Below are 24687 nucleotides of genomic sequence, written 5' to 3' on the forward strand. Positions count from 1 at the left end.
ACTATCTTTGATTTGTATGTATTTTTGGGATTAAAGGACATCTTTTTAAAAAATATATCTGAAGAAAGAACAATGTTTAATTTTAAAATGTCGAGCAGCGTTTTTTGTAAGAAATATTTCTTGTTTAATCATTTTTTCATGGGATGTTGTTGTTTATTATTGTGTTGCTTTATTTTAATTGTGTTGTTTTTGTCTTGTCATATTGTATTTTTGTGAGGGTCCCTAATGATCAGCTTCGGCAAATATTGTTGAAATAAATAAATTGCACCTCAAAATTAAAAAATGGAAATTTAAGTACAAAATAAATATCCACACCATTCTTTAAGCTCTGTCTGTTACACTATCAATCGAGTTTGAAAATAAAAGTGTGATGTGCCAAATATGGTAGCGATATTGTCAAATATGGTAGTGATATGACATCGTCATGTCCATATATGGGCACCTCACATTTTTTTGTCACATACCGTTTGATAGTGTAGACAGATCTTAAAGCCCTACACTATCAAACTTTATGTGAAAAAAAGTGTGATGTGCCCAAATATGGTAGCGATATTGTCAAATATGGTAGTGATATGACATCAACATATCCTTATGGGCACATCACATACTGTACGAATAAACATAAAACATATTTCAAAACTTTGTTATCAGTTTATTTCCAAACATGACTTTTGTAACCATAAATTGTTGATACATACAGCATTATATTACTATACATTACTGTTGTGACAATAACTAGATGGTTCGCCCTTCAGTGACGGATGGACCACCTATTACTCTTATAGTTTTTACACTGTATTTAATTTTGTAAGAAGATAGTAAAGCATAACATTAATTCCTGTTTTTTCTTTAAAATAACTTTCACATCCAACAACTCCACAAAAAATATAACATTTTCTGTTTTTTTAATTTAATTTATAAACGCATGAATATAAACGGCGATCGTATTGATAGAAATATGTGTAGGGATAATTTGTTTTTAAGTAGCACATTTTACAATAACAAAACAAATAAATTATTTATTAAATAAGGAAGTCAATTCATGTTTGAACAGAAAAAAAAATTAAAGGAAAAGAATTTAATTACTAAACAATATTTAAAATTACTTAACGCCATGAATAACACACAAGTAAAGTACTGTAGTGCTAAAATGGATATTTTAAAGTAAAATTATTATTAAATTTATGTTGATTTGTTTACAGTATTTCGGAGGGAGGACTGGCTATCCTTAAAGGCGTGTCGTCGGCCACATGGCAAAACGTTTCCATAGAGATTTGTTTTACCGCGATACTGCTGATTAGAATGAAAATTTTACTATCTCAAATAATTACCCCCGAAGCAAGAAATAATATCTTAAATATTACATGTTATGTAACATTTTTAACTATGAGTCGGAAACAGAGAAAAGTTGACATGGTGAGAACGAAAAGATGGTAAACATTTAAAAACATCTAAAACTAAACATCAATGGATTAGTAATGAGAGTGAAATAATAGCATAGGGAAATCCCCTAATTAGCATATCAACACAAAACAACTCCCTAATTATGTATGCAGTACGCATACATAATTTTAAGGGAAATACCCTAATTATAATAGTTTTATGAATAGTTTTTATTGGTCAATGTTAGAATAGCAACGATCCCATGCCGCCCATTTCGCTCTGTTCTTTAACAAATATTTCAAAATATTGGTATATAATCGTAACAGCTAGTAGAATACCAGTTCCGGAACCAATGGCGCCGAGAAGATCAGCCATAACTGAGAGGGCACCGATGCACAGACCTCCAAATGCGGCGGCTGTAGGTATGTATCTACATAATTAGAAACAAAAATTATTAATTTTTTTTTCCATTTTTTTCAAATTGTTTTATAAAATATAATATTTATTAGAAGCTTGGTTCCTACTTGGATGAAACAAACAACGTATGCGCACCACTATGAGTTTACCAATCAAGCGACAATTCGAATAACCAATCACATCATGATTAGTCAAATTACTTGCGTCCATGTGTTGCATCAAAGCGAGAAAAAATCTTTATTATTAATCATTTACTTACAAAAATTAGTAATGATCGCAGAACAATGTGTAGAATCATGTCAAAATCACTTTACTGCAGTAACTACAGTAAAATAATTTTGACACGGTCCCTAGGGGGATGAAATAAAGGATAAGATGCCTACCTGTTTAGTTCATGAATCATAGACTTCTCACGGTGACCACGCATCACCATTTGTTGTTCTTTGAGTTGCTTGGCAACCTAAGATAAATATAAACAAAACAATAAAAATATTGTGGCAGATGATTAAATGATCAAGTTGGTCTTGAGGTATGAATGGCTAGTAATCAGGAGGTTGTAGGTTCGAGTCCAAATCATCCATTTTTACCACAGAATGATTTTTTTCTTCGTCATCTTTCGGCAGCCAAAACAAAATTATCGGTTAATTTTTTAACCAATAAAGTGCGCATGATCAATCATTACCAAACAACTAGATGCCCAATCACAACGCAGCAATTTGTCCTTTAAATTTATCCAATAATTATCCAATTTGATTAAGATAATTATCAGTTAATTTTCCTCGAGTGGAATAGGTTAAACTCCGTTTCCACAGGCAGTTTATCGGTTAATGTTTGTCTGAGGAAACACGCCCTTTATAACATTTTTTGGATCACAGCCAACAGAAAAAAGATCTACAATAACCGAGAACATTAATTATTTCATTTTTTAATATGTTTAAAAAAAAAAAAAAATTTAAAATGGCCACACTTACATCTTTAGCTGATGACCCGGATACATCGATCCAAGTCTTAGAAAAGAAGGCGCAAGAGCCCAACATAAAGACAATATAGATGAGAGCGTGGATAGGATCCGCTATCATATGACTGAAGTTCTCCGGTGGCGACATATAGTAACAAATGCCACCTATAGGAAAAGAACGTGCCGGACCGCCATCTCCTGAATCCTGTTAAGTAAAATAAAATTTATTATTATTATTTTATTTACTTTATATATTATTTTTATTCTTTAATTTGGTAAACAAGTCTAATGTTTGTATTGAGGGGTACACTTTGTCTATTTCCCGGGAGAAATGCAAATGATATGGTTCTAAAGCTCTGCCTACACTATCAAACTAGTTTGAAAAAAAAGTGCCCAAATATGGTAGTGATATGCTCAAATATGGTAGTGATACGACATCATCATGTCCATATATGGGCACATCACATTTTTTATAACATAAAGTTTGATAGTGTGGACAGGGCTTAAGAATGCAAAAGGTATCCACAACAGTTAAATAACAATTTCTGGTGGTTTCTTTTTATTTGCAATCTTACTACACTGTGCTATAGGTCTTATGTCTTTATATACATTCCTGTCAGATGTCCAATTCATTAGTGTGTATTCTATGCATACTCGGCAATATATGTTGAATTTGAATATAACTTACCGCCCATGTTCCAAGGAAATTAACAAAAATATTTCCACTGAATTTTGCTGCCAACATCTGAAAGAAAGATGAAAGAAAAATTATTATTTGAAATATAATCATTTGTATTTCTTGAAGTGGTGTTACTAAATATGGTGCATCAGGAAACGACAAATTGTTACAGACCTCAAACAAGTATGGGCATTAAATTTTAACCTAGGATGTACATGTACCCCAAAATATAGCAAATATCTTATGGTCATTAAGCTTGCTTAGAAATCTTGCGTTTTAAGTTCAAATCCCATCTGATGATGTAACGATTTTACATATGTAGCAAATATGTAATGTATTAGAAATCGTCTTGCGAGCACCTAAAACATTCTTCGTGAAAATAAAAAGTTAAAGTTTGAAGAAATATTTTATTTTCTTACCTGCGAGATAATATAAAGATTAGAAACCAGAGCACTCTGCAGAATGATGGGAATGTTTGATGTATAAAACAATTTGATTGGATAAGAACTGTATTGTCCACGGTAACGAGAAGATTTGATTGGTAGATCGACTCTGAAGCCCTGAAAAGTAAAATTTAAAAAATACAAAAGTTATATTTAAAGGAAAAAAACTGTTATTACATAATATGATAAATATAATTATAATATATGTATTTTTTTTTGTGGGTAGGATGCGAGGTTGGAATGTGCCAACTGAAATAGCAGTCCAACAAGCTTATCCAACCAGTGATAATATACCTGCATTATATAGTTGTAATGGCATTGAAGAGGCCAAAAAACGTAAGCGGATCTGCAGGAGAAGGACCATATATCAAATATAAGTGTAATGATATACCCAAATATGGTAGCGATATGACATCATCATTTCTATATATGGGCACATCACATTTTTTTTGTCACATAAAGTTTGATAGTGTAGACAGAGCTTTACTACTCGACCCTGAATAATTGATTCACATACCTGGAAGTATATTACTATCGCGAATACAAGAACGGTTGCTGTAAGGTTCATCAGATTCGGCAAATTCTGTCGGTAGAATGCTTCTCGCAAGGCGCGTACTTTATCTGTACGTGTCGCTAATAGATGGAACAATGCAATAACTGCGCCCTCAAATTCAGTTCCTGCAAGACGAATACAATGACATTAAATAAGTTTATGAAACAGATATATAATTAATAATAATAATTCTGCATACAAAATATGTGAAGATAATTTTTCTGTTGGTAAGATGCGAGGTTGAAATGTGCCAACTGAAATAGCAGTCCAACAAGCTAATCCAACCAGTGATAATATACCTGCATTATATAGTTGTAATGGCATTGAAAAAGCCAAAAAACGTAAGCGGATCTGCAGGAGAAAATGGCATATAGCCGTATAACAAAATATCCAATGTGTAGGTATATATTTTGTATGAGCTTCCTGATACATGTTAAATTTAAGTTAAACACACTGTCAAGTAACAACAACGCAATAACTTCAGGCATATGTTTACACTTAGACGTACATGTACCCGTAAAAAAAATGTAATAATGCGATTCCTTGAAAAGGTTTCTGGTAACACAGTACACACATTCTTGCATTAGGTATTTCCCAAAGCACAATTATGCTGTTTGTGCAATTTGAAGATTAGTACACTGTTGAATCAAATTACCTTTTCCAGTGTTAACTGTCGCTGGACTGAACGCCCTCCATACGATGGTCTCGCAAATATTAGTAGCAATGAAAAGCGAGATTCCTGAACCAAGTCCGTATCCTTTTTGTAGAAGCTCGTCGAGCAACAATACAATGAGACCAGCAACAAACAACTGTAAAGAACAAAAGATTAAAATATCTTATAATATGTATGCTAGGCCTTATGCCGGAGAATAAAACCAGACAAAAATCAGACACAGAACAACTTTTATACAGCGTTCTTGACTGTGTTTTGGGATAGGCCTAGGCTAGCAGTTTTCTAAAATCATGCCCTCCCTAAGTGTTGTAATATATTTTTGTAGTAATTGTTGGTGCTCACATGTACATAAATCGAGAATAAGTGCGTTCCATACCTGAATCATGATGAGCATGCAGATTCCAAGACCAATATCACTTGGATCTCCATACATTCCGGTCATAACGTATACAATAGCCTGACCAATAGTAATGATCATACCAAACACTGTAAAAAATAAATAAGATAATAAATATACTTGTAATCATGGTAACAACATGGTATACATGAATTGGATGTGGGTGGGTTACCCAGTATATTTTAAGGGTTTCTACAGTCATATTTCTCACTTAACACACGGCCTAGAATTATAACGTTGCTTAGTAAGGTGCAGTCTGTATAAAACTCTGTGAATGTAGGGTGTGTATCTAAACTTGTATAGACCCTACAAAATCATACATAGTCTAGAAGGGAATCGCTTAGTACTAATAGGCAAGGAAAATACTAAATTACTTACACTTTTGTGCACCATTGAAAAGAGCTCTATCTTTTGGGGTATCTCCTACATCAATGATTTTAGCTCCAGCCAGCAATTGCATGATAAGACTGGAAGTGACAATGGGTGATATACCCAACTCCATAAGCGTTCCTGCAAAGATAAATTAAATCATTAGTACTGCAGAATGTCAATGATATGCCAGAAAGTTTTTCGATGTATGGGTGTAACTTTGTAGATAATCGAACCAGGAATAATGGTCTAATAGTCAAGCATTCTTATTAGATACTTACCCCTGTTTGAAGCCATGATAACTCTAAGCCAGTAGAATGGATCAGCGGAATCCGAGGACATAATACCGAACAATGGAATCTGTAATAATAGACACATTCTTTAGTTTTTTAAAGTTCTTTACACACTTTGATACAGTTTCTCTAAAGCTCTGTCTACACTATCAAACTAGTTTGACAAAAAAAGTGTGATGTGCCCAAATATGGTAGTGATATGACATTATCATCATGTACATATGGGTACATCACATTTTTTTGTCACATAAAATGTGATAGTGAAGACAGAGCTGCAGACAGAGTGGTGCGGATATAACCCAGCCTAAATCACTTAAAGATGTATTGTCCCCCAAAAACATGAAAAATAAAGATTATTAAAATCAGACTTTGAATATATTATTTTGTAGTTTTAATAAAGTTAATCACTTCCATGCTTTAAATTACAGATTTTTTAGGTAAATGCATTTTTTTGGATCAAATTTTTGGTCAAAGTGGATAACTGACAGTAAAATGGCATATTAAAAAAAAAAAATAACATATTATTTTTTCAGGGGAAACATACATCTTTAACTGTTTTATAAATACTTAGCCATCTACCTATTACCCTTTGGTACCCACACAAAACTTGTAGGTTTTTGTTAGATAATACTCTATTTCATTTATTAATTTAAATATATTTTTTTGTTTGTTTATTTTTCTTACCTGGCAACAAACCAAGAAGATGAAAAGCGTAATTGCCGTCCATAATACTTTCTCTCTAAATTGAATCTGAAAAATAAAACATAAATTTGAAAGTTATTTTATAATTAGAGACCATTTCAACATATCAACGTATGTTATATTGTGTGTGTTATCTTTTGAACCTCGCTAAAGACTTAAGTAAAAAGAGGTGGGTATCGCTTCCATAACAATACATTACACAAAAGCCTAATTAAAGTTGGCTTGTTGTAAAAATGAGGGTGTGGTCAAAAAGCAGGATGCATTTTAACTCAGGATTTTTAAAGGCCAGGTGCGGGCAAAAAATTTCTATTGATCATACATTCCAATAATTATCGATCTATAGTTTCCCCTATGTTTCATAATTTTTGGGATTTTATTTGTGTTACACAAGCTTGTTGAAAATAAGCACTTTCTTATCAGTGGGGGGATAGTTCAAATTACACAGTAAAATCTCTATTCTTTTGTACACAAATTTTGTAAATAGAGAGGCATTTTAAAAAGCTATGAAAAATAAACAGTGTGGTAAAAAATGTTATCAGATAACTAAATATAGGTAATATAACTTGAATATTACATTTATGGTATTTTTATTCAACTTCAGCTTTTTATTTTCATGCTATAGCAAAAATTATCCACCGTATATTCACCATCTTTTTTCACCTTCTAGGGAGTCACCAGACATGTTCTTACATTAGGTTAACTACCTAACTACTGAAAAAAGGTCTTCCTGGTTTTTATGGAAGAATTTTGCCAAATTTTGTATTTGGCCATATTAAGGGAAATTCATGTTTTTTCGTCTTGATTTCGGTTACAAATATTTGATTTATGTACAATTAACCAAATATTATATTTAAAATTCATGCCTGTACCTGAGCTTTAACATAGAGCACGTTGTTTGAAATGGTATAAAGACAAGCAATTTTAATATTAATTGAAAATATTTTAATATAAAAACTACAAGAATTATACCTTTCGCTCAGGCTTGGAAATTTCTGGCAATACTGCACAGAAAGGCTTCAGCACTTCCAAAAATTTCACTGTAAAATAAAAGTTTCACATTTATGTATTGTTACAAAAGATTTACAATAGTTAGTACAGTATCATATAAATAACCTTGGCGATCTAATTGTTAAATAGCAACTTTTATAAAGCCTGAAAATAAATCTTAAATCTAAGTTTGATTAATTAAATCTTAAATTATGTTCTAAGCATATTTAAATGGATTACATAGTTCTTCATTGTTGCAGAATGAAACAGCTTGTTCGTTTGTGTTTATTTACTGTTTTGTTCCACCATATGTTGTTTTCAATTATCAGTTCAGGTGGTCAATTTTAAAGTAGGTAACATTTGAATTGCCCATACCAATTTAAATAAATATATACATATATGGGTTTTAAAGCCCTGTTAATTGGCATATAGGTTATAAAAAAATGTAATAATACTAATAAAAATAAGATTTAAGTTTTTTAAACAAAACAATAACCTTAGGCCTAGGCATAGTAGGTTTTCTAATTTAAATTAAATGTCAGTTAAATAGTAAAGAGACAAAATATAGTAAATAAAACATTTCTTTCAAAATAGAAAAGGTGAAAATATTTCAGAGATTTATTAAACAAAAAAAAGTTTGTTAAAGAGATGGTAAAACTTCCACTTAATTAAATTATTATAAATAAAACAATTTTAAAAAAATGCAAGGAATCACACATGTTAAAAAGCCTAGGCCTAGTAATGTATTATTCATGAACAGTTACACTGGTCAATTTAATTGAATCTTGTTATCTAACTTAGCCTAGGCCTTTAAACTACTAAGCCTAGACTACCGGCAATGAACGGTCAAAACTGCGTTTGTGCGACGTGTCACTTTAGAACGCCACCAGAAGTCACCACAAACGAGAAAATCAACTGATAAAAACTTAAAAAACACAACTGTAAATTGAAAAAAAGCATAAAATATTAACATCAATAGAGATACTTACCCATATTTAACACCACTAATTATAAAAAGTATGAAGAAAATGCCTGTATTTTGTTAAATTTTGACTTTTAATTACGAAGAAAAACAGAACCTTCTGCTACCCATCAGTAGCCGACAGAAAAGAGAGTCACGTGATATGCTCAACACGTTCACTAAGAGGACGCCACCTTTAGTTTTTAAAAGGCAAATCATTGATGCATGACGTTATTATTATCAAAATCATCGTCACGTCACACATATAACTCAATTAGATTCTGGAATTTCCAATTGTGTATTTTAGAAATCCAGAAATTACCAAATCGTATTTCTGTATCGGAGAGCAAAAAAGAAGGATGTTAAACATATTACTACATTTATAGCTTAATATACAGGTAAGAAGTAGGTAGTTTTCGCAGTGCTGTAGTGTAAGTGTAAAGTTAGGATAGGCCTACGCCTACCACACACGGACTGATCGTCGGTACCGGTACCTGTTGGGGGAATCCCCTGATTAAAATATGCTAGCCGAAGGCCTAGGCCTAGACTATTTAAAACACTGTACTTCTTACTAAACGTACTTGGAGGCAGGAATATAGGTTTATACTTAGCTAACATAATTGGTATCTATTTCATTAAGTTGTATTGATTCTAATATAAGCCTAAAAATAAAGTCTAGATAGGAAAGACAATTCAATTTAATATTTTATTTATTTTTATGTACATATTTCTTATGGTACTTTTTTTTGGACAAGAAGTAATAGGCCTAGGCTATATATAGAGTATAATCATTCAATAATGACTGTAGTCCAGGCTTAGTTTAAGACATATCATGTATGAAAAATAGTGTTTGCTTAATTTCAAAGATTAAAATCCAAATTTTCTACTGTATAGAATATTATTACATCATCATCATCATTACGCAATCAGTCTGCTTTGACCTTTAAATGTAAACAGAGTTTGGTGAAACTGTATTGCAACAGGCCTACTCTAAAATTTGGCATATATTAATATTCAGAAAGTTAATGATCTAATTATATCCTATTTACAATATTGAGGTCACTACTCTATCCGAGAATAAATTTCTTTCAATGTTTCATTTTTACCAGTATTGATTTTTTTAAAACTTTCATAACTATTTTCAATGTTTGTATTGTATACAGTACGTCATAAATTAAGAAAACATTTTGAAATGAAATTATAATATATTATTAATACTACTGAATTTTTTGTTTACAGTAATAGAGAAATATGGATAACGATGGTGAAAATCAACAGATGTTTGAGGCAAATTTGTCCAGCATTCCAAATGATTTTGTTGTTTTGAATTACTCTAAGGAGCCACTAGTGGGTGATATCAATGAAGAGCACTTATCTGAGAACCATCACACGAATATAGATGAACAGAATCTGATCCAATCATGGGAAATGTTGAGAGAAGAAAATGCCAATCTTAAAGGTAAGAAAATCCCTATGACGATGACACTCTCCATGACGATGACACACACAAACAAAATCTCATCCAATCATTGGAAATGATGAGAGAAGGGAATGCCAATCTTAAACAAAATCTCATCCAATCAGATAAGAAAAGAGAATGACAAGGACATTCTCTAATCGTAGGAACTGTTAGAAAAGAGAATGACACAATAGTAGATGTAGTTGGCTTTAAAACAAAAATAATGTATTTAAATGAAAACGCTTTTATTTTTTAGAACAACTACAGAAACTAAATCTGTGTCTCATTAAACGAATAGAAGAAACAAAGGTGATGAGAATTAATCAAGAAAAAAATGTAGAAGTGTTTGACACAAATTTCAAACAAGCAAAGGAGATGATTATGAATTTAAGAAAAGAAAATGACAGCTATAAACAACGTATTGAATCAATCTTGGAACAACTCGGGCAAATTATTGAAAGGGTATATTTTTTTTAATTAATTAATAATACTTAAAGATATATTGTCCCCTAAACAAATATTTTTTTAAATTTTTTTGTTGAATATGTTATTTTAATGTCACATAATAGTTATTAACTCTCACAAAAAATTGGGTCTGAAAAAAATTTATTTACCTGAGAAAAATGTAATTTAAAGCAAAAAATGGTCAAATTGTCTGGAAGACAATGAGTTTTTGGGTAATTTAACTGTTTATTTTGTCTTTTTATAGGTGAAATAATTTTTTTACCCCGTTTTTTTTCTTATGGAAGTGAACAACTTCATTAAAACTGCAAAATGGCCTATTCAAAGTCCGATTTTAAAAATCTTTATTTTTAATGATTTTGGGGGACAATACATCTTTAAATTATTCGTAACAAAAAATCACAAATAATTGGTTGGCAGATCCATGTCAGAAATGATGGTTCTGTAGGTACTGCAGTAACTATACTGGTGTTGTGCCAATTAATTATGCCTCAAGGACCAACAAGTATGGTTTAATATACAAAAACACGCCATTGAATTCTTGCGCAATATTTAAAGAATTACAAACGGATGTAGTCACCTTCTGTACAGATTATTAAATGACAACCACAATTCATTTTTCTTTTTGTTCAGACATAACATTAAATTTCAACAATCTTTTATAAATATTACACTCAAGTATGTCCTTGACTATAGTTTTAGATTTTAAATTATTCTCGTTAAAAAAAAAATCTCATTTAAGGCAGATTGCCAAGGATAGCTTGCGATTTGTGAGTTATTTCACTGCCTTCCTGAAAGTGGCAACCTTGTTGACAATATGATTGCAAGTCTGTGGTTCGAGTTGAGTTGTTGTCATGAGAAAAAATCCTGACAGAATTTGAACCCACGACCCTGTGATCGGTAGCCAAGCATCTTAACCACCAAATAAAGAAAATTCAAAATATTGTTTATAATTCAATTCAATTAAAAAATAAACAACATTCATTGGTTGACTTCTATTTTAGAATATTAACCACCAGATCTATGTAGTTTAAAAAATGAAAACTATGTTCCCTTCCTATGAAACCTCTTCACTGTAGGTGGATGCTAAAACATAGTCATATACAGTTTTTTTCTGTGTTAATAACCTTTAACAAATTTCGAACAATTGTATGTTAACATGAATTTCCTTTAGGGCAAATAATTTGAACTATCAAACATTTTTTTAGGAAAAAGATCCAGAATATAAAAAAGTCCTTGAGCATATCTCATTACAAATCAAAGACGAAATAGAGACAGATAAGCTAGACACAAGCAATACAGAAACTGTTGAAGAGGTCGGAACACAGAAGGAGAGAAAAGAAACAAGCGCAACTGACGAAGAAATGACCAAGTTAAACGCATTGGTTGCGGAGATGAGCGAACAGTTAAAATGTAAAGATGAACAGATCGACTTGATAGCCAAACAGTTATCGGAAATGAAATTAGCTCAACATTCTCCAAACATGGTAGGAAAAATCATTAATTCTTCAATGCACAGCAAGACTTTTAGATTTAAGTGAACGTACACAACGTTCACGTCCACATGGGTCATAGTTGACTGTTACTCGTCGATAGATATATAAACTTTTAGTTTAAGGGGACGTTTATGTTAATTTGTACTATAGTTTTACTATTTTTATTTTGCTATTGCAGGTCTCAGAATCAACAGAAACATCAAATGGAACATCTGAAAGTACATTACCAGAAAGCTCCCTAGACGATGTTGCATCGATGAAAAATGAACTTGGCAAAGTGACATCGCTGAATACTCAGTTGACAGAAGACCTTGCAAGCATGAAGAATCTACATTCAAAGAACCAGACAGAGATCAATGCTCTGAAGGCTTCCGTTCTTAGGTATCAAAACATCCAGGAAGAGAAGTCAAAAGAGTTTGAAAGACTCCGTGCAAACTATGACAAAGTTCAGATGGATAGGGATGAACTGGTGAAGAGTCAGACTTCTCACCAGCAGCAATCTGCAAACATACCAAAAGTAACTGTGAAGTCACCGCCATCATCTAATAAAACTTCAACTCAGTCTACAGAAGTCTTGGTTGGCAGTGCTCCAAGTACTGGTGTTAAGAGTTACAAGAAGGAATCAAATGATGAAACGGTACAGAATTTGATGATGCTCTTCAAAACGGAAAGAGAAAAATGTGCCAGTCTACAGGAAAAACTTAGAAACGAATCCAAGAAATGCCACGATCTTGAGATGGAATTGTTCAGGAGTCAAAGTAGACTGGAATATAAAAGCAGTAATCTTGACAAAGAAATGACCAAGAGAGAAAGAGAACATGAGCTAACTGTGGAAGAATTGAATAAGAAACTAGACAACCTTTCTAGAGAACTAGAAGAGGCTAAGGTCAGTATTGCTTGTGTTATAATTGCCAAGGATTGCAAACTGGTAAATCCAGTTATTGATTTAATTGGTTTCAATGTGTTGGGGAGCTTTCGGCTTGCGATGACCAAACTACCATCATTGTGCGCATCCAGGAATGTTGGGATGTGTGTCCTTGCCCCGACACAGGTTTGATGGTTTCTAGATCTAGACGACGACCGACGACACAGTGATTGATGTCACTTAGGTTGCTACAGTAATCGTTTCTCGGTCGTTGCAAATCAAAATTAACAGATTAACAGAAAAAAGAAACCATTATGTTAAAATCGGTGTAAAATTAGGAGAATAAGCTGTGACTCACAGCCTACTGGGCTGAATTGCACACAAGTGTGAACAATACAGAAACCAACTGTTATCTCCCTAAAAAGTCCTTTCGTGTCATACAGCTGCCACCAAAGAGCAATGTCCAAAACTATGGTTGAGGAAAGTCTTGAACCTGTGCCGATGTTATGGCTACTGTAGATTGAGGTACCTATACCTGACTCTTTATACTACTAAGATTGTGTGCTAATCCAGGGTCCATTTCTCATAATATAGGAACCACGATATCAAAGTACTGGAGAGAACCTACGTGCCTTAAGAGGACAGGTGATGCATCTAATGAGGGAACTCTCAGAAAGGAATGCTCAAGTAGCCAATGCTAACAAACAGGTGGAGAAGAAAAATGAAAGGTATGCACTAGGTATCTCTTCTTTAAGGCTCGCCCATCACAAGATGTTTTTCCTCATCTTTCTGGGCATTTGTCTTCATCATTATTCTCTTACATTGTATTCCTTCTTTGTCAGTGAGGTTATGTGTGTGTCACTGTCACAGGGATAGTGAGTAAGGTATCAATAAGCTGTTGTCAGAGAAAAAATATAAACAGTCACAGGAATTGGACTGTATGTTTAAAGAAGAGTTTCCAAATACCAGACATTCTTTGGCTGGCATATGTCTGGTTTTCTAAAAATTCTGGTTTTCCGAATGAAGTTGTAATGGTTAAAAAGAATTTTGGGACTTTTTGGTTTTGGTAGAGTTTCCATTTTTCAGATATTCCAGTATTGAGAGAGTCAACTGTTAGTAGTAAAGATTGCTGTATTAAATCTGTTTGTCGCATTGCATTTAAAAATAAAATTATTTTTTGTAATTGAAAAACAGAATTAAAAGTCTGGAGATGAAGAATTCTGTTTTAGATAGTGAACATTACAACCAAAGTATGCAAGACACAGCTATCATTGAACGTCTTCAAATCGAAGTTAAACGTCTCGGAAATGACCTAAACAGTCTACAGGAAAAACTTAGAAACGAATCCAAGAAATGCCACGATCTTGAGATGGAATTGTTCAGGAGTCAAAGTAGACTGGAATATAAAAGCAGTAATCTTGACAAAGAAATGACCAAGAGAGAAAGAGAACATGAGCTAACTGTGGAAGAATTGAATAAGAAACTAGACAACCTTTCTAGAGAACTAGAAGAGGCTAAGGTCAGTATTGCTTGTGTTATAATTGCCAAGGATTGCAAACTGGTAAATCCAGTTATTGATTTAATTGGTTTCAATGTGTTGGGGAGCTTTCGGCTTGCGATGACCAAACTACCATCATTGTGCGCATCCAGGAATGTTGGGATGTGTGTCCTTGCCCCGACACAGGTTTGATGGTTTCTAGATCTAGACGACGACCGACGACACAGTGATTGATGTCACTTAGGTTGCTACAGTAATCGTTTCTCGGTCGTTGCAAATCAAAATTAACAGATTAACAGAAAAAAGAAACCATTATGTTAAAATCGGTGTAAAATTAGGAGAATAAGCTGTGACTCACAGCCTACTGGGCTGAATTGCACACAAGTGTGAACAATACAGAAACCAACTGTTATCTCCCTAAAAAGTCCTTTCGTGTCATACAGCTGCCACCAAAGAGCAATGTCCAAAACTATGGTTGAGGAAAGTCTTGAACCTGTGCCGATGTTATGGCTACTGTAGATTGAGGTACCTATACCTGACTCTTTATACTACTAAGATTGTGTGCTAATCCAGGGTCCATTTCTCATAATATAGGAACCACGATATCAAAGTACTGGAGAGAACCTACGTGCCTTAAGAGGACAGGTGATGCATCTAATGAGGGAACTCTCAGAAATGAATGCTCAAGTAGCCAATGCTAACAAACAGGTGGAGAAGAAAAATGAAAGGTATGCACTAGGTATCTCTTCTTTAAGGCTCGCCCATCACAAGATGTTTTTCCTCATCTTTCTGGGCATTTGTCTTCATCATTATTCTCTTACATTGTATTCCTTCTTTGTCAGTGAGGTTATGTGTGTGTCACTGTCACAGGGATAGTGAGTAAGGTATCAATAAGCTGTTGTCAGAGAAAAAATATAAACAGTCACAGGAATTGGACTGTAGGTTTAAAGAAGAGTTTCCAAATACCAGACACTCTTTGGCTGGCATATGTCTGGTTTTCTAAAAATTCTGGTTTTCCGAATGAAGTTGTAATGGTTAAAAAGAATTTTGGGACTTTTTGGTTTTGGTAGAGTTTCCATTTTTCAGATATTCCAGTATTGAGAGAGTCAACTGTTAGTAGTAAAGATTGCTGTATTAAATCTGTTTGTCGCATTGCATTTAAAAATAAAATTATTTTTTGTAATTGAAAAACAGAATTAAAAGTCTGGAGATGAAGAATTCTGTTTTAGATAGTGAACATTACAACCAAAGTATGCAAGACACAGCTATCATTGAACGTCTTCAAATCGAAGTTAAACGTCTCGGAAATGACCTAAACAGGGTTATGTAAGTACAGTACTTTTATGTTAATTGAAGTTGGCCGTCAGTACTAACAATTGCTCATGTGCACTTTAAAGAACCTAGTACATCTTTCGAGATGAGTAGGGGTAGTCCACACACAGCCACTGTCACACACCAGCGACCAAACCGGTACCCACATCAACTTCTTTAGGAGCATGGTGTGTGGAGAGTGGTTGGACACCCACAAGGGCATCGGTTCAGGAGAACCAAGGACGGCCATCCAGAAAAAAACCCCGCCATCCCGGAGAGGAGATAGGCACCACTAATCATAATAACCATAACGTATCATGATGAGTATCACGTTTGCTACGCCCCAACAGGACATCGAACGAACGAACGAACTAACAATTAGCTGTCAGTTTGTCTGTATTTTAAAAGGCGCCAACGCTTGCATTTGTACGCAGATTTAATCCAATTTGAGATAAATACCTGTAGGTTTGCAGCTAATGGGATATTCCTATTTCCAAATATAAATTAAGAAAAAACTCACCCAGAATTTCCTCCCATATCAAATGAATCATCTATTAGAAAAAAATAAACATTTTTTATCAGAATAGTGTCCAGTGTTTTAGCATATTTCTTCAGTAGTACTGTACCTTAAGCTCTGTCTACATCTGCCCAAATATGGTAGTGATATGACATCATCATGTCCATATTTTGGCATATCACATTTTTTTTTTACATAAAGTTTGATAGTGTAGACAGAGCTTTAGATGTAAATTAATATTAAATGTGTATTATTATTTTAGCGAGGAAAGAAACAACCTTCTAAGTAAATGCCAAGAATTTCAAGAATTATATCAAGATGTGAAACAGAATGCAGTTGACGAGCAGGTATTAAGATTTTTTTTCCTCGCGTATGTGTTTCAAATAATCCACACACATATAAAATTGACATATATTTTGCCACACACTTAGGGATCATGGTATCATATTCTAATGCAGTAACTAAGTTTTTTTTACTCCAGTAAACGTACTGTATGTGTGTGAGGCAATAACTGCAATTACAATACAGTATGTGTATACTGTACCCAAAAAAGATTGCTAAATAATTGCATAAACAGCTTAAAGAGGAAAATGTAGTTACTGCAGTAACTGCAGCAAAATAGTATATGACAAGGTCTTTTATGAGTTGGTCTTCACGACATTTTATGTCAGGAGGTAGCCATTTAAAAATCATCTTTATACTCAAGATCATTTGGTGATAACTCTTTGAGCACAAAACTGTAGCACTAGACGTAAAATAAACCATAACATAAATAAATGGAATTAATTTGTTTATTTTATCCCAAATTTTTTTTATTATTTACGTAGGCATTAAACGACATAACAATAAAGTTGGTTCAAAGCCAAGAAGCCCACGAGAGGAAAGACACTCACATCAAAGAGTTGCAAGGAATGAAAAACCAGTTGGAAGACAAATGTTCCGCATTAGCTGCCCAGGTGAATATATTAAACCTACGGCGGGAGGACATAAAGTCTGTCTACACTATCAAACTAGTTGGAGCAAAAAAGTGTGATGTGCCCAAATATGGTGGTGATATGCCTAAATTATGGTAGTTATATGACACCATCGTGTCCATATATGGACACATCACATTTTTTTTGTCATATCAAGTATGATAGTGTAGACAGAGCTTAAGTTTGGTCTAGTCCAGGACTTTGTTGTTGTTGAAAATATTTCTGTTTAAATTTTTTCTACCGATGTCTCTAGTAATTCTTGTTATTTTTTTTAAAGGCGGAGGTGTACAAGGCCGATTTTGAAGCCGAGCGACAAGCCAGAGAAGCAGCACACAGCGAAAGAGAAAATCTTTTGGAAATGATTAAAATGAAAGAGAGAGAAATGGAACAGTTGACAGAAGACCAAAGTCCGGCTAATGTGAGAGCCTTAGAGGACCTACAGCGTATATATGGAGGAGCGCAAACCGCGCATGGTTACCCCCAGCATACAATCGCACCTGCTGCTGGTCAGACGTATGGAAGGCAGGAAGACTACTATCCACACCCTGTTGGTGGTGGTAATTACCACATGGGAACAGCCCAACCACTGGTAAAACGACCACCTCATTATCAGTACATAAGACCTACCCAACCACTGGTAAAAACAACCATATTATTATCGGTACATAAGAACTGCTCAACCACTGGTAAAAACAACCATATTATTATCAGTACATAAGAACTACCCAACCACTGGTAAAAACAACCATTTTATTATCGGTACATAAGAACTACCCAACCACTGGTTCTATAGAAATTCAATACAATTAGAGATTCTATAGAAAAGAAGAAACATTCTATAGACACTAAATAAATTCTATAGAATTTGAAATATGTTTCTATAGAAATGTTGTACTTCTATAGAATAATATAGAGCTCTATAAAATGTTCTATGGAACTCTATAGAATTCTATAGAACATTTTTGCAAGGGTGATTAGACACAACACCACTTTTCACAGGTTGTAAGAGCTGCTATTTAACATAAAAATGCATGTATTTGTCAAGATAAATACAACTGCCTATAATAGAAATAATAATAAATCCAAAGGCAAATTACTGAAAAAATGACAATGCTGTTGGTATCAGTGGCTGGATCGCAATGGAGATACAAAATAAAATAAGCAAAAAGCTAAATCAAAACGATAACGATAAGGTAAAACAGCCGGAAAAAGTAGTAGAGCTTTCAGGCAACACTAGCCCTTCATCAGTGCAAATGAAACAGAAATAATACTGTAAGTTATATATCATTAGAAAAGGTAACCTACTTTGCGAAATTTTGTAATTGTGGGGTCCAAGTAACGTAATGTCAGAAAGATAAGATGAAAGCAATTTATGAAATGATTGTTAGGAAAACGTTTTAACAGCCATTTTTGTTTTTCTTCGACAGGCGCAAGAATTTAAGTGTCCCGTTTGCCAAAACTTGTTTCCAGATATAGACACACTGCAGATTCATGTTATTGATTGTATCCAATAGAATGCCTGCAAATATCGAAACGGTTGAACGATCCTGACTCAAGAAGTTTTCATTCACTAGCAAAAATTATATTTTGTTTATTTATTTTTTAAAATGTTAAGACACATCCAGAAAGCCAATAAAAAGTAAATATAAACAAGCAAAGATATAAAAAAATTATTAAATATCAAATAATTGCATAATTACTATTAAAGTACAGTTATGTTTAATTTGCTGCAAACATTAAAATTGACAAACGAAAACAACAAACCGGGGATATAAATTTTAAAATATGATTGAAATTGTTCTAATAATAATGTCTTTATTTATGTATACTTTAATTTTAAAGACATTTTTCGAATTTAAAAGTAAACTTTAAAAGAAAATTTATGTTTCAGTTGAAATTAAATTTTGTGTAGGACAACAAAAAAGGATCGATTTACTGTAGAAATTAGAAAGAATGTTTTCGATACAGTTTATCAAATAGATTAACTGAAAGATATTTAAAGGGTAATTTAGTTTATAACATTTTCTTTTCAAAGAAAATAAATTTAGTAAAATATTGATTTTTACCAATATTAATAATTATGTTCATTAATGTGATATTCTGTAAATATTTGATTTAAAACTTGTCAGAGATTGAAAAAGGGTTATTTAGCATTACCTAACCCTGGTTATAGGCAAGAATTAATAATCTGGTGTAGATAAAAATTGATTAATTATTTAGAAGTACTGTGTAGTTGGCACATTCTGTTGAATGGTATCATTATTATAATAAAGTTATTGTTCAGTGGCGCAACGGGCCCCTGAGAGGGAACAAGGCTAAAAACACCGAAGTCCTCCAGTGTTGGAGGGCCACTTAGAATCCCTAAACCAGGGGCCTCAAGCCTCAGTGTTACGCCACACTCATTGCTAATTCACTGGTTAAAAATATACAATAAATATTTTCAGCATTAATATGTGAAGTGCCTTTAGCTTAAATGTCAAAATTTATCATTATTATTGTTATTCTATTGACCATGTTATGGTACTATTATATTATTGTAACCTGCAGTTTAGTCTTACCCTATGATCCAAGTGTTCTGTTTTAAAAATATAAATGTTAAATTGTAAAAGTAAAGAATCTTATATATACTACAGTGTATTAAACAAAATACTACTACATTATATCAATATGAAATAATAATTATATAGAAATTATAAATCACTTGAAAATTTAGAAATATATTAAAACAAACATAAAAAATATGTTTATTGAATTACTAGGAGTATGGTAGTGTGTGGCGTTTATTAAATTTTTTTTTTTAATATGGACAGTTACCTTAAAGGTAACTGTCCATATTTAAAAAAAAAATATATTAATAATTTATGGACTGTCACATGATTAAAGCCCACCAATTAGCACTCCCAAAGTTGTGTTAATTATGCAAAATTTTGTGAATAGACCGACTTCAATATCAAATTGATTTTTAAAAATTGCGCCTTTTATTCAAAAGTGGGGAGACCGCATCTTACAGAATTTGCATTACTTGTCAATAGGTTAAATAAAATTATTGTGTTATATAATAATTGTATTATTAGTACTTACTACATATGGTGGGTGAATAATTAAGGAAAAACCATACAATCGTACATAATTATATTAATTAATACATTATAATTGATTTCAAATTTATAAGTTTTATTATTAAATTGAAATATTAAAAACTTTTTTTTTGTAAAACTTTATTATCAATCAATTATTTAGAATTAGCATATTGTGTATATTCTGTTAAAATTATGATTTATGTAAAAAAGGAAACATTTCATTTGTGTAATTTAATTGTATATACATTTAAAGACAAATAGTAGTCATAGGAAAAAAGTTTTCAGCATCGACAATTTACTTAAAGATATATTGTCCCCCTAAAAAAATATTTTTTTTAATTTTTTTGTTGAATATTTTATTTTAATGTCACATAATAGTTATTCACTCTCACAAAAAATTGGGTCTGAAAAAAATTTATTTACCTGAGAAAAATGTAATTTAAAGCAAAAAATGGTCAAATTGTCTGGAAGACAATGAGTTTTTGGGTAATTTAACTGTTTATTTGTCTTTTTATAGGTGAAATAATTTTTTTCCCCCGTTTTTTTTCTTATGGAAGTGAACAACTTCATTAAAACTGCAAAATGGCCTATTCAAAGTCCGATTTTAAAAATCTTTATTTTTCATGATTTTGGGGGACAATACATCTTTAAATGAATGTCATGGCACAATTAAAAAGATAATCAAATGATTATAGATTATTGTATTTTCCTATTTTAGTTTTGGAAGATTGTATTTCATCATTTTCTAAATAGATGGGATATTTTTGGATTTTTATTCACCGACCGGACGTGTTGTACGCAACAATTTTTAACCAATCAGCCTTTCAACATGAATTCAATATTAATTCATTCATCATATCAGTGGAAAATTACTTCCATTTATGTCACTTACATATTAAGTATACATAGACATTTTGTTTGCTCCGAGATATACAAAAACAGATAAATAAAAAACTAAAAAAAAACAATTACAAAATGTCACATCTCTCTCATACGGTATACTGACATGCATCGATTTTCAAAAACGGATTCAATTGAACTCTGCTCAAACAAGACACGAGACAAATTGTCAACAAAAAATTCTTTGCATAAATCAGAATTTATTCATAAAATAACAATATTTCTAAGTAACTCTATGTCATAAATCATAATTGTATTTTTGACGGGACATACGTTTAATTTCTTCTTTGTTTCTTGGAATTTTGTCAAAAGGTTCAAAATCGTTGAAGCATATATCCCACACGTCGTCCATCGCTTTGTCAATGTCTTTTTTAGATATATTCCACACCGACATAACCGATTTCATTGCACGTTCCCGGACACAATTCTGAAGAAAAAAATGAAAGATAATCGCATATATTATATGGTTTTTCCTTTTTACGTCTTGTTTGTGTATAGCCTATCGAATATAAATTAGTGCAACATATATGTGAAGCATGTAGGAAATTGCTATTAAAAAATTGTGTGAGTAACAATATTCTATACAATTCTTTATACTGTATAGCATCGTAGGCAAATTGTAAAATACAGTGTCACAAATGCATCACATACAGTATGGCAACTTTACAAGCGTCACATGTGATACATATGTGACGCTCTATTACAGTATTTGCTTATGATACTCAGGGTTTTTTTCAATTTAAAATATATAAAAGCACCTGGTGATGTTTCTTGAAACCAAATTTGTGACTATAGACATTCTGGCTAACAAACGAACAATCTCCGCTAAGACTAGCGGCACGAATCTGTAAATAGATCACAGGTTAAAGGTCAAAACGAGTACAACTGAAAATTCACAAATGAAATAATCTATTGATAAACGGCCTTTAAAAAATCAACCCGATTATCTGTACTATAACTGTATCTCCACATATGCCATTATGAGTCCAGTATAATACAGTAGGCAGTCGCCAAATGTAGTGGTAAGGTTAAGCTTATGATACAGGCATCCCATGTGACACATATGTGATACTGTATCACAGATACTGTGATATAGATACAGTATAAACATATTTTTTTACACAAAAGATTAAAAAAAAACTTACTTCTGTGCAGGCAACATGCTTTAAGTTGTCCCACTCTACGTGAGCGCGACAGAAATCAAATGCGTGAATGAGTTCGTGAGTGAGTAGCGTGCTAACAACACGCTGTGATGGCGCCCTGTTTTCACAGAGTACAATCTGTCCATTTGAAGGATCAAATCCACCGTTGATAATACTGTCCTCAGGGCATTTTTCGCAAGAAATATGTCGGGATATGTTCACAGGACTGAGAAGAAAAAAAATTAAATTAATCATTGGTAGAACTTGGTATGCATTATGTACTTATCAATTGTATGACCCGCTATACGACCCCGGGAGAGGTGCGTCATGGATGCGTAATATACAGGGGTGCGTCAAAAAAAGGTACAGTACGTCGCATCAATGAACAATGGTGTGTCAATGTCTATTGCTTATACCACCACCAACATGGTCACAATGCGTGAAAATGGGTGCCTCATGGTCACCTAAAGGTAAGTCACTTTTGACACAGGGGTGTGTCATGGTATTTATATGGTATGATGCACATCGGACAAATGACACACCTCTCCTAAGGGTTGTATAGTGGGTCATACTGTACAATTGACAAGTGCATTATACTGTTTGCAGTACTTGGGGATAATGTCAAAATGATTCTACTGTGCAGTTACTGCAGTAACTAAATTTTTTTTTTCTACTGACATTATGTACCATATGCTTTTAGTTTGTTCCAAGGTATAAGTTTATGAGGCAGTCACTGAAAAACAGTTTATATGTTTACAAAAAAAAGTTTGCTAGATAAAATGACATATTAAAACAGGTTATATTAAAGATTATACAATAATATAGTTACTGCAGTAACTGCAGTAAAGTAGATTACAGTACTTACCATCCGTGTGCTTCCATAGATTTCAGCATGAACTTTACAAAAGGACCTGAAACAATTTAAAACATTTTTGTTAAAATAAAAGTAAAGAAAAATATTATTTGCTATTATTGAAGTTGTTGTATCAGTTACTTTGCGCGCTGCTGTAGCATGCTGCATGATGGGATACTAGTAGCATGCTTCTGTAGCATGCTGCATGATGGGATGGATATTTTACAGTAATCTAAGTGTACCTACTGTCAGTATTATATAATTAATATACTGTGATAATATTAATAATGAAATTCTTACTGTTTCAATATAAAACTTTAGGTAACCAATATGAATCAAATTAAAATGTTCCAAAACTTACTTTCTTTGCAAGCAAATTCTAATCGTCTAAGACAAGATCTATGTTCAAGACTTCCTTTTTTAGAAGCAGGGGAGGGTGAATCATTTTCCTTTTCTGCCATCCTTACTTATTACAGATACTTACTAAAAATTTGTAATAATCTCTGCTGAAAAATAAATTAACACATGTTATATATTGATAACTTTACAATTAATCATATATATATATTTTTAAATCATAGGCATAGAATAGTTTATTAATATATAAATGAGCCATCTAAGATCTACGCTCAAAGATAATAACACGTAGTACTAGTAGTAATCATATGGATATTCATAGTAGGTCGAAACGACTTCGAGCACATCGCATAGCTATATGATACAGCTATCGCTGTGTCGCGTGTGGAAATAGGTATAAGCTATGCCTAGCCTAGAATGTAGGCATGGCTGATCTAGCCTAACCTAGGCTAGAAAATGAAAAAAGTGGGCTTTCAATAACAGTATGAATGGTAAATAACATAATGGACACTTACTTGTTCTTATTGCTGATCTTTCTATACGTGAAAGTTCGTAATTTAAACCAGAGCTAGGCCTCCCACGTTCAGAACCATCGTGACGGAGATTTACAAACACCAATCTATGGCACGCCCGTGGTGCCGTTATACAGAGGACGTATGACACGCGAAATTATTATATCAAGGTAATATTCCCCAGGAAATGCAACGTGACCTAAATACTTGTATACATTTTATGATAATTAATATTTAGAACAGAGAGTTTTTCTACGGTTTTTATTGGCAATAAACGTCGTATATAGATGACACCGCATTTTGTGTTTTCGATTCCTAAATACTGACTTACAAACATTTACACGGGGCCTACAAACGCTAGACCTATCGCATTAATTATTCATTGTTTTGATACGAACAAACTGATAATGTAGTGGTCCCCTGTAGCTTTGAGCTTAACGTGCTTG

General features: G+C 32.8%; 3 protein-coding genes across 4 annotated transcripts; 1 reads left to right on the top strand and 2 right to left on the bottom strand.

The window, feature by feature from the left end:
• Positions 1–631: 631 nt before the first annotated feature.
• LOC144856367 (protein transport protein Sec61 subunit alpha-like 1) lies at positions 632–8994 on the bottom strand. The gene is made up of 13 exons (XM_078714363.1): positions 8844–8994; positions 7837–7904; positions 6850–6915; positions 6154–6232; positions 5882–6013; positions 5483–5592; positions 5089–5242; positions 4398–4558; positions 3857–3997; positions 3447–3503; positions 2772–2963; positions 2184–2260; positions 632–1813 (listed from the first exon to the last, which is right to left on the bottom strand). Exons 1-13 carry the CDS (start codon positions 8845–8847, stop codon positions 1627–1629), a joined length of 1428 nt encoding a protein of 475 aa, XP_078570489.1. The 5' UTR covers positions 8848–8994; the 3' UTR covers positions 632–1626.
• An 85-nt stretch (positions 8995–9079) lies between these two features.
• LOC144856350 (uncharacterized) lies at positions 9080–21156 on the top strand. Its single transcript, XM_078714338.1, has 13 exons — positions 9080–9213; positions 10055–10274; positions 10531–10736; positions 11945–12223; positions 12411–13118; positions 13692–13825; positions 14292–14616; positions 15190–15323; positions 15790–15921; positions 16686–16770; positions 17251–17379; positions 17675–17986; positions 18825–21156. The coding sequence occupies exons 2-13, from the start codon at positions 10067–10069 to the stop codon at positions 18909–18911; spliced, it is 2739 nt and encodes a 912-aa protein (XP_078570464.1). The 5' UTR covers positions 9080–9213; positions 10055–10066; the 3' UTR covers positions 18912–21156.
• Positions 21157–21563: 407 nt separating this feature from the next.
• Positions 21564–24362, bottom strand: LOC144856378 (mitochondrial inner membrane protease ATP23 homolog). Of its 2 annotated transcripts, none has more exons than XM_078714377.1 (6): positions 24245–24362; positions 23734–23878; positions 23385–23430; positions 22523–22745; positions 22136–22222; positions 21564–21804 (listed from the first exon to the last, which is right to left on the bottom strand). In XM_078714377.1, the coding sequence occupies exons 2-6, from the start codon at positions 23831–23833 to the stop codon at positions 21616–21618; spliced, it is 645 nt and encodes a 214-aa protein (XP_078570503.1). In that variant the 5' UTR covers positions 23834–23878; positions 24245–24362; the 3' UTR covers positions 21564–21615. The 2 variants fall into 2 exon arrangements, with proteins under 2 accessions (XP_078570503.1, XP_078570504.1); XM_078714378.1 differs by having other exon boundaries at positions 23734–23875; positions 24245–24353.
• Positions 24363–24687: the final 325 nt, after the last annotated feature.

This window comes from Antedon bifida, chromosome 11, assembly GCF_963402885.1.
Source record: "Antedon bifida chromosome 11, ecAntBifi1.1, whole genome shotgun sequence".
Taxonomy (NCBI): domain Eukaryota; kingdom Metazoa; phylum Echinodermata; class Crinoidea; order Comatulida; family Antedonidae; genus Antedon; species Antedon bifida.

Excerpts from the sequence above, each read along its gene's own strand:
- LOC144856367 (XM_078714363.1), bottom strand. Across the intron at positions 6,916-7,836 it reads TTTCCAAGCCTGAGCGAAAG|ATTCAATTTAGAGAGAAAGT; the intron begins GTATAATTCTTG and ends TTTATTTTTCAG. Across the intron at positions 3,998-4,397 it reads CGATAGTAATATACTTCCAG|GGCTTCAGAGTCGATCTACC; the intron begins GTATGTGAATCA and ends TTTACTTTTCAG.
- LOC144856350 (XM_078714338.1), top strand. The coding sequence starts at position 10,067 with ATGGATAACGATGGTGAAAATCAACAGATGTTTGAGGCAAATTTGTCC. Across the intron at positions 10,737-11,944 it reads TCGGGCAAATTATTGAAAGG|GAAAAAGATCCAGAATATAA; the intron begins GTATATTTTTTT and ends ACATTTTTTTAG. Across the intron at positions 15,324-15,789 it reads GTGGAGAAGAAAAATGAAAG|AATTAAAAGTCTGGAGATGA; the intron begins GTATGCACTAGG and ends ATTGAAAAACAG.
- LOC144856378 (XM_078714377.1), bottom strand. The coding sequence starts at position 23,833 with ATGGCAGAAAAGGAAAATGATTCACCCTCCCCTGCTTCTAAAAAAGGA. Across the intron at positions 23,431-23,733 it reads AGAATTTGCTTGCAAAGAAA|GTCCTTTTGTAAAGTTCATG; the intron begins GTAAGTTTTGGA and ends AAATTGTTTCAG. Across the intron at positions 21,805-22,135 it reads GTTTCAAGAAACATCACCAG|AATTGTGTCCGGGAACGTGC; the intron begins GTGCTTTTATAT and ends TTTTTTCTTCAG.